The sequence below is a fragment of the Triticum dicoccoides genome, chromosome 6A, assembly GCF_002162155.2.
Source record: "Triticum dicoccoides isolate Atlit2015 ecotype Zavitan chromosome 6A, WEW_v2.0, whole genome shotgun sequence".
In the NCBI taxonomy this organism is placed as follows: Eukaryota; Viridiplantae; Streptophyta; class Magnoliopsida; order Poales; family Poaceae; genus Triticum; species Triticum dicoccoides.
Window position 1 is genome coordinate 185,478,533 of NC_041390.1, and position 9,437 is coordinate 185,487,969.

Sequence of the window (9,437 nt, forward strand, 5' to 3'; positions counted from 1 at the left end):
TTATATAGTACGCAAGTCATCTGTTTTTTATATGATTTTTTGTCTGGCTAACTGCAATTGATTCACTGGGTTAACTTGTAACTCATTTTTTATGAGTAGTAATTGTTTGTTGAGCGCAAGCTAACTGCTAGTAGTTTTTGTTTTGTGCTAACAGACGTGGATGATCAGCTTTTGATTAGTTAGGTTGAGCAAACTGATGGGGTACATTTGGGCTAACTGGGAGGGGAGAGGGTGTTGGCGTGTTGGGCTAACAAGCGTGTGCGCTTGTGGACCTATATGGGCTTTTTATTTTTATGCGTCATTTCGTCTACTTGTCGGACTATTACCACCGCCGTCTCTTGTGGACTCTCTGTCTTAACTGCTCCATTTGCGGCCCTCTGTCTTTATTTTCTCTCGCCAGAACTCCTTCCTTCGCCCTAGGGCAGACGCCGCGGTGCCGTCACCAACGATCGCTTCTAACCCTAACCAACCGGCCGTCAGGCGGTGGTATTTGTCGGAAGCAGGAGACGCCATGTTTTTGTTCTGCCTCGCGCGGCAGAAGTCGTCTTCATCCTCGCCGTTGGATCTGCAAGGGGGTCTCGCCTATTCTTCAGGTATGTTTTCTTAAGGTTTTCGGCGCGGGAGGGAGTGGTTGGGTGTGTTTGTATTAGTATCAATTCTCCTGAATTCACCTTGGTACTATGGCTGCGGGGCAATTTGATTCTTGTTTTGATTAATTTCCATTTTTTGATTTATGTGTCATGTCTTCAGTCTTAAGTTTCTATCTAAGTTGGGGTCGTTTTCTGTATGCATGTACAGGCGGCGGGGATTGTGAGGTGTTTGTTTTCCTCGAGATGAGTTCGATTGGAAGGGGTGCTGGTTGTGCTGGTTAGTCAACATATATCAGTTAATTGCACATAAATTCAGAAATGGAAGCAGTTAACTGCTTTCTTTGTTTTAATTTTGTGTCTGTATGTTCATCACGAATTTTTCTTGTTAACTTTTCCTATCCATGTCTAAATATGCGTGTAGGAGTTTATGCTGCTGCTGTAGCTTTGGCCAAGGTGTCACTAATTAATCGCGAAGGCAGTGATGGGGATGCAGGTGAGAGGGTGGTATGGTTGATACCAAGGCAAATGCCAGTGGAATAAATGAGTCATTCAAAGTCGATGGTGTCACCTGCGCTTCTCATATCGGTGCTGACAGTGTTGAAGGTTTTTTGTTGGAATTTGTTCATATTCATTTAGTTTTCCTCATTTTTTAGTTGCTATTTTGAGTTGTTGTATTTTTTTATCTAATTGTTTTTCTGGGTGCATTTTTTGCTCTTGAACTTGCAGGTATTTCATCATCAGATGTTAACAATTTGATCATGCATTCTTGCCGTGACATCAATGTCGAGCATGTTGCACCCAGTTCCCCACTGCCATGCAACATGGGTGTGCCTCCCAATGTTGAACCATGTATAGCTTCCGGTGGAGACAATATTTCGTGCAGGCTGACTCCAGCGTGGTGTGATACGCAATTGCAGTCAGTCATGGGCAATGAGATTGTTACACAGGATTATATGGTCTCACGGCAGTTAAGGAATGAGGAGATAAGGCAGGCAGAGAAGCGGAATTTTTTCCAGAGAAAGTTGATGCTCATGAGAGGAAGAAGCGGTTGAGGCTCCCCAAAGGTGTAGTTGATTCCTCAAATGTCACAAGCAATTCTCATGTTCCAGATGCATGTGCTGGAGTCCGTGTGCAAGTTGGCACATCACTGGACGTCTCTGCTAGTCTGAATGTAACTGCAAACATGGGTTCGGTGAGTGAAGGCGGCCCTACCGTATCTTCTAGCCAAGGGAAGCGCAGGGTAGTTGTTGCAAAGATTAAGCATGGACTTCGTGGCACCCATCCCACCAGTGGTGTAGCTAGTAAAATTGTTGATCCATCTCCGCGTCGGAGTCCACGCATTGCTAGTGGTCCAGTGGTTGATCGTGTCTATCCGAGTGTTAAGCTTGACGGAAAGCATGTTTGTTTCGAGGGCTCAGAGGCTGGAGGTGGTTGTAGAGGACCTTCTGTTGATGGCATTGGGCTCGACTGGAATAATGTATATGTTCTAATCTATGTTTGTTTGTTCTTTTTTCCTTTTTTTGGTAAAATAACTGAGTTGTTGTCTGCATGCTAACTGCCTTCTTTTTTGCTTGTTTTTCCATTGGTAGGTTGTTCCTAAGAAGCGTCGGCCCAAGGTTGTTGGGAGCGGACCAAACAAGAAGGCGGCAAAGTCCACGGCATCAAATGTTGGTGCTTGCGATAGGATCAATGTAATTGTTCGATGTTCTTTGGGAGAGGTTTCTGAGGCAGTTGCTCTACTTGACACACGACATAAAGATATTGTTCGTAAGGCTGGTTTTGGCTGTGTATTTGACTGGGTTCTGAAGGGCAATGTTTCGCGCCTTCTGATGTGTCACTTGATGAAGAATATTGACACGGCCACGATGCACATTGACTGTGGCCCTAATAAAGTTCTTGTAGTCAACAGAGAAACCGTGCATCAGTGTTTTGGGTTCCCGATGGGTGATGACACAGCTCCCAGGCCAGTTGATAGTGGCCATGACGAGTCAATGGCTAGATTTAAGGCGGAGTTGGGTTTCAACAAAGCTTCTGTGGTTGACACGGAAGACCTGAGGACTGTGTTGAAGCATCTTGTAGTCGATGAGTCAAGGGACATGCTTGCTGTAAAGGTTTTCTTTGCTATCCTTTTCTCAAAGATGATATGCCAAGGTCCTGCTGTCCGTGTAGGCAGGGAGGCGGCAATGCTAGATGGTATTGTTTTTGAAGATATGGCAACGATGGATTTTTGCCAGTTAGTAGTGGATGAGATAAAGCGTGCAACTATGAGATGGCAAGATCCAAATATCATTGAAGCAGGTCCAGAAGGTTGTGGAGTAGTGCTAGTCCTTATGTATCTTGATTGTTGCCTACTGAAGGGCGAGTCTGTGATGCATGTGCAGACTCCGCGTGCAAATTTCCTGACAGAGAAGGTGTTGAATTCAATTTTCTTGAAAGAAATTATAAAGAATGGTGAGAAATTTCTGGATGGCTATGTTTTCGGAAAACTTGGGGTGAGTTTTTTCAACTTATATGTGTTCTTTTCTATTTTTAGTAATTGTCTTTTTAGTAAGTTTTCTTACGTGTATAAAGTTTAGCTAACTTCACCTATTATGTGGAGCTAACTGCTATCTCTCGAAATGTTTTTCGGTCGAACTTAACATTATTTTAACCCTTTTGTTTAAATTATTTATGTTCATAAGTGCTTTGTTTTTAGTTTTTTACAGATAGTTAACTGGCTTAAGCCTTGTTCTTAACTTCAGCTAACATTATGTTCATTTTCTTAATCCAAAGTACTCACCGGTTTTTTGTTTTTTGTTTTTTACATGTGCTCAGTGGAAATCCCGTAACCAAATTGCATATTGCCAGCAAGTTTCCCCTGGGCAAAGTCGTGATCGCGACTTTCATGATGCTCATGTCCATATCTGCGCTCCGAAACAACATGCACAGAATGAAGATGTAGCCTTTAAAGTACAAAAATCTAGTAACACCACGGATGATGATGGTGTATTTGAGAAGATTGATGATTTTTTACGGAAGCTGAATGAGTTGGCTGATGAAGTTCCCACGACGTCTGATCGTCTGAGCTGCATTGCTGGCAATTTTCCTGAAGGCCATGGACCAAGAGAAGAATCAATGAAGGAGGCTACAGAGCGTGATGTTGCTATCATTGGTAGTCTCCGGAGTGCGACATCACACATTCGCACTGCTTTTAACCATTTGAAGAAGAAACAAGATGCGATATGGAAAGGCTTTGAAAATGATGCTCGTATTATTGTGAGTCAAATTAGCAAGCAGAATAATGATGTGTCTGCCCCCGTACGTGACGATGATTGTACTGATCAACGGGGTGAGGAGGAGAGGTGATCTTTTCCCTTTTTTCTCTCTTCGATCTTTTACGCATGGTGATTAACTATCTCGAACGAGATAGCTAACTGCTGACCTTATTGTGAGTCAGATTAGCAAGCAGAAGAATGACGCGTCTGCCCCCGTGCGTGATGATGATTATACTGGTCAACGGGGTGAGGAGGTGAGGTGATCTTTTCCTTTTTTTCTCTCTTTGATCTTTTACGCATGGTGATTAACTGTCTCGTACGAGATAGCTAATTGCTGACCTTATTGTGAGTCAAATTAGCAAGCAGAAGAATGACGCGTCTGCCCCCGTGCGTGATGATGATTATACTGGTCAACGGGGTGAGGAGGTGGGGTGATATTTTCCTTTTTTTCCTATCTTCTATCTTGTACGCATAGTGATTAACTGTCTCGTACGAGATAGCTAACTGCTGACCTTATCCCCCCTCAACATCATACATGCATGTTTTTTCAGGTTGTTGTTGATGCGTAGATGACGATGAAGATGATAAGCAAGAGCCCCCTGCTGAATCTCCTCCGCATGATTTTAGTGATGACTACGCCATTTATGATGATTGTTTTGGTGGTGATTCTGATGGGGGTTGCAATGGTGTTGATGACAATGTTGATTATACCGAGGGAGTTTTTGCACCAGGCACAGCCTGTAGCCGAAGGTGATTGTGACAAATCTAATGAGCCAGAGCTTGGGCAGCAATTCCATGCTGGTAGTGTTGACATTTTTGAAGGGAAGCAAGTTGGGTTTGATTGTCAAGGTGGCGTGTCAGTTACGATTGAAGGAGGTTTAGAAGTAAAAGATCGCGCTTCAGATGATTCAAGTCGTTTTGTCGCTGACAATGTTGATTGTGGTCCAGGTTTGCTTGATGCTAGACAGGCACCTGAAGGTGCTTGTGCGGGTGTATTTGTCATGGATGGCCTTGGTGATGATGTCAATCATGCAGCAAGTTTTGAAGGAAAACAAGTGCTGAAGGATACAGCTATGCCTGAAAGCATTGGAGCCGGAGGTGATGTATTTTATATTCCGGTGTGCAAAGTCCTTGTTGTTGACGGAGCACGTGCATCGAACAAGGACGCGAAGCCAGCTGTTGTTCTGAACTTCTGAAGGATGCTGCAGTTGTGGACTCCCATCGAGGTGGTGATGCTCATGCTAGTGTTGCAGGCCCCGAGGACGCAGGTGGTTTGAATGTGTCTCATGTGATATATAAATCAATTTTTGACGGTGGTGCATCTGCTCCTGCAACACTTTCTGGGAATCCTGTACAAGTACCCGAGGGGTTAGCTGCGAAGTTGAAAGATATAATTTCAAAAGCTAAGTTGCGCGGTAATTATAGTAATGAGCCCCAGCCTGAAGTTGAACCCAACGTTGACAAAGTTGGTGTTGATGGCGCTTCCGAGGAGACAGATAGTGATGACTTGGGATTGTCGGTAAATGAGATAGGTAGCGGTTTTCTTGCTGCTTTCTTGGTGTATGGGTTGTTTGCTTTTTTTTCCTTTTTATTAACTGCTTAGTATCATTTTGCTAACTGCTAACCTTTGTTGTACCCTTTATTGTAGGTTCATCTCAAACAGTCTCCAGTTTTACGCAAACCCCTGCTACACCGGAAGCGGTGCAACGCATGAAGGACTTATACTTTGCTGTTATGAGGTTAAGGAAGGACAAGAATAAAAAGTATGTACCAAACATCATAGTGTTTCGTCCTTCCCCCGTTTCTGATTTGTTGCCAACATTTTTATTCTTTTCATTTGTTAAAAGGTTTTTGTGCTTTTTTTTCAATACTAGGGATGAGGTGTTGTTTGAGAATGCGTTTTGCAAAGCAACTGTCAAGCAGGTTGCTGAGTCTTTCAGAGTTGGTGGCATGCTGAACACTACGGTTGCTGCTGTAGGAATTTTTCTTCTTCCTTCGAAATACCAAAATTCTTCTAAGATGGTGGCTCCATTTCATATTTCGGTAAGATCTTATATACATTATTATAGTGTTCATTTTTTTCTTGTTTTTTCGTGAGCTTTTTATAGCTAACAGAGATGTTTCTTCATTTTGCACCTATCTATCTGGAAGGGGTCCTTTGATAATAGGCACTTGATCAGATTTTTTTGCTGCCTATGCCGATGAGTCGCTGGATAAGAAAGACATTGTACTCTTTGGTGTCTTTGACCCTCCAGCTACCAGGGAAGGTGCGAGGCACTATTGTGTTGTTGCGTTAAACATCAAGCATCGTCGTTTTGAGCTGCTTGACTCTTGGCATCTCCCTGGTAGTGAGAGTGGCATAAGGGTCATAAACAGGATGGCAAAGAACATCAAGCAGCTTTGGAGGAATGGCTCGTCTGATCGCAAGAAGAAGTTGGATCCGTCAAACATTGACGATTTCTGTTTGCACCATGCCGTTGTGCCCCAACAGGAAAACCCGTAATACATCTTTTTGCTTCTTCTTTTATGCCTAGATTGTTTTATTTCTATTTTTAAATATAACTGACGATTAGAATTATCGTTTTTACTCTTTTTTGTTTTTGTTTGTCTCTTTAACTTTTGTGGAATCTGCTCAAGCGAGATTAAACCTAACTGCCATAATAGTGTTGATTATATGCTCATTTTTTTTCATGTCTATAAATTAGGTCTATGTGAACTAACTGGGCAAGTGTTATTAGCTAACTGAAATATCTTAGACAATGCTTTTATCAACTATTTTCTTTCATGTATCTTTTCAAGCCAACTATCACATAACATATTCATATGGCTGGTAACTGCACAGCTGGACTGAACTAACTTGCAAATCATGACTTTTTTTTCATGTGTGCATGCTGATAATAGTTTAATAATTTTTTGATACAACACCGACTGCGGTTTTTTCATGAATGAACTGCTAGAGACATATGATGGTGAGAGTTATGCTGCATTTTCTCAAAAAGATATATATATGGTCAGGGTTCAAACCTTGTACAGGTGGATTACTTGTGGGGTTTTCGACATTAATATTCGTGAGGTGCTGGGTTATTCTGGAGGTATTGCTTTTTCTTTTTTGTTTGCTTTTTTGTTGGTTTGCATTTTAGTTTTATTTTTTTGGTCGTCCTATTTTATTCTCAGCACAAGGCCCCTTTCTATATTTTTGTCCACGCGCTCAAGTATCTTCCCCGTGTGCCCTTCTTTTTGTGGTTTTTGTGTGGCAGATCTATGGCTAGACGAGCCTAAATTTAGTTTATTCGAGGGCCAATGTGAGACACTAGAAATTCAGGTAATATTGGATGATGAAATATTGAAGTCAGTCCAAGCTGTTAAAGTAAAGAAAGGCGGCGTGGAGTCAAAATCAAAGGGGGTGGCTTGTGCTGTCTTGAAGGTTGTGGATCGTGGTGTGGAGAGTGATGATGATTCTTTTATGCCTCCGGCGCCTAAAAAGTGTTTGCGGCCCATAGCTTCTAGTCCTATCAAAGTGGCAGTGAAATCGCCTCTTGTTCTGAGTGATGATGATGATGATTTTGTTTTGCATGGTGAGAGAACAGTGTTCACCAGGAGCAAATCAGTGGAGGAGCCATTGGTAGTGTCTAATAAAAGGCTAGTTTCTCTGTCAACTAGGCTAAGAATGCATGTGCATGCACTCAAGCCGTTCAAGTTTCCATTCGTGGCTGTTGCAAAACAAACTTTGGACCTAATACTTAGCAAGGAGTTTCTTGACAAATATGCAGAGTGAGTCCAAGTTTTTCTTTCAAAATTCTTTTTTCATTTTTTGTTTTGGTGCTACTTCATGGATCTTTTTTCCTTTTTGTTTTTGTCCCCATAGGGTCCCTCTGTTTAAGTGCACTCCTCCAACTGGCGACGATTTTATAGTTGATGCTAAATGTCTGGTTACCTGTTTTGGTCCCGCTGGCTGCATCGATACTGAGTTGATGGATCTTCTGATCAGCTATTGGAAGGGAAGCCCTGAGTGCAACCATGTGTATAAATCTGGAGATAGGGTGTTGCTCAGCCCGTATGTGATAAATGTACGATAATTTATTATGAATCAATCTTTTTGTTTTTTCTATGTTCATTTGTTGGCTTAGCCGGCGCACCCCGCCTTGCCCGCTCACCGATCATTGTAAATTCTCATCATGTGTTTGTTATCTTTGCTAGTATCTTCTGGAGATTGATCCGTACCATCGACCAGTTGATGAAGATGGGCAGGAGGTCTCGGGGCCGCCCTTCAATGTTAAACTTGCTGCTCAGAAGTTCAAGTTATACATTAAAGAGAACCTGCTCACTGCAAACCTGGTTAGTGCATGCCATTTTTGTTGCCAATTTTACCTTTTTTGTAGTGTGGTCATCTAAACTGCTGAGACAATTGTAGCTAACTTGCTAGGCTATTTTGTCGTCTAATTTGCATGTTCGCAGATCAAGCTCCCATATTGGAATCTGAATCATTTCACATTGTATACTATAAACAAGTATCGTGAGTCCCTGGATATCCATGACTCATGGAGATACACTGGGCGTAACCTTTCAAGGAACAGATTCCATGGAGAACGTGTTGAAATCATATGTGGTCTTTTTTCCACTTTTTTTCCTTTTTTACGTTCCACGTGCGTGCTGTTCTTTAAAGTATTTGCAAGTCTCAAATTTTTCTGTTTCGCACAGATGTCCATGATGTCGTTGTTGATGAAGGAGGTGTATGGCTAAGCTGGATACAACTCTTCAAGGCAGCCCCGTTGGGAACATCTGGCAGATAGATGTAGCTATGCAAAAATGCCAGAGCAAGGGGTTAACGAATGTGGCTTTTACATGTTAAAAGCTGCTTATCTGTATGATGGCACCAAGCTAGTAGAGGAAGTGAAGAAGCGCGATGTAATTTTTGCTGGATCATTTCTTTTTTTCAATTAACTGTTTTTCATGTTTTTGTCTTGATTTCCATTTCTTATTATCAGATATAGTAAATTGCTAACTGACACAACAAACTTGTTTTTATGCAGCCACATTCTGCCTACTGGAAGGCCGAGTGCCTTTTTTATGTTCTTTTTCACCCTAGTAATGAGGTTCGGCGCGACCACTGGCCGCGGGAGATGGCTGACATTGCTAAGTTGTTACAAGCGTAGTCGCAGTATAGCGGTGCAAGTAGATGAATATGTGGATGTGTTTTTATGAAAGTTTTGTTAGTTTTTTGTATTTTGTAGCAAGCATGTTAACTGCATCATTATGCACATGCAAGTATTTGCTCCGATGTGTAGTTTACATTTGTGCATCAAGTTAGCTGCTATTGAGGATGCTGTTAACTGCACTACTGAGGTTAATTGTACTATTTTCAAGAAGGTAACTTCATGTCGTGGAGGAAGTTAACTGCACTTCAGAGGGCATTTTTATTCGATTTCTACTAAATGTTTTCGGTGCAAGTTAACTGCTAGTCGAGAGGAAGTCTTTTTTTAGGTGGCCCAAATTTTTTGTAGTTGTCAAGATAACCATTTTTCTATTTGTAGGAGGAGGATAACAGACGTAGTTATAGCATGCTAACTGTAAGACTATCGTATAGTCAAGTGCA

General features: G+C 42.0%; 2 protein-coding genes across 3 annotated transcripts; both read left to right on the plus strand.

Annotated features, from left to right (window-relative positions):
- Positions 1 to 4,200: 4,200 nt before the first annotated feature.
- Positions 4,201 to 5,327, plus strand: LOC119315139. The gene is made up of 2 exons (XM_037589813.1): positions 4,201 to 4,270; positions 4,396 to 5,327. The coding sequence occupies exon 2, from the start codon at positions 4,414 to 4,416 to the stop codon at positions 5,038 to 5,040; it is 627 nt and encodes a 208-aa protein (XP_037445710.1). The 5' UTR covers positions 4,201 to 4,270; positions 4,396 to 4,413; the 3' UTR covers positions 5,041 to 5,327.
- Positions 5,328 to 6,487: 1,160 nt separating this feature from the next.
- Positions 6,488 to 9,220, plus strand: LOC119319347. 2 transcript variants are annotated; one of them, XM_037593840.1, is made up of 6 exons: positions 6,488 to 7,615; positions 7,710 to 7,911; positions 8,042 to 8,179; positions 8,300 to 8,450; positions 8,543 to 8,749; positions 8,875 to 9,220. In XM_037593840.1, the coding sequence occupies exons 1-5, from the start codon at positions 6,786 to 6,788 to the stop codon at positions 8,632 to 8,634; spliced, it is 1,413 nt and encodes a 470-aa protein (XP_037449737.1). In that variant the 5' UTR covers positions 6,488 to 6,785; the 3' UTR covers positions 8,635 to 8,749; positions 8,875 to 9,220. The 2 variants fall into 2 exon arrangements, with proteins under 2 accessions (XP_037449737.1, XP_037449736.1); XM_037593839.1 differs by having other exon boundaries at positions 8,300 to 8,749.
- Positions 9,221 to 9,437: the final 217 nt, after the last annotated feature.

Coding starts and splice junctions, on each gene's coding strand:
- LOC119319347 (XM_037593839.1), top strand. CDS start 6,786: ATGAATGAACTGCTAGAGACATATGATGGTGAGAGTTATGCTGCATTT. Junction 7,912..8,041: donor TCAGCCCGTATGTGATAAAT/GTACGATAATTT, acceptor TATCTTTGCTAG/TATCTTCTGGAGATTGATCC. Junction 8,180..8,299: donor ACCTGCTCACTGCAAACCTG/GTTAGTGCATGC, acceptor GCATGTTCGCAG/ATCAAGCTCCCATATTGGAA.
- LOC119315139 (XM_037589813.1), top strand. CDS start 4,414: ATGACGATGAAGATGATAAGCAAGAGCCCCCTGCTGAATCTCCTCCGC.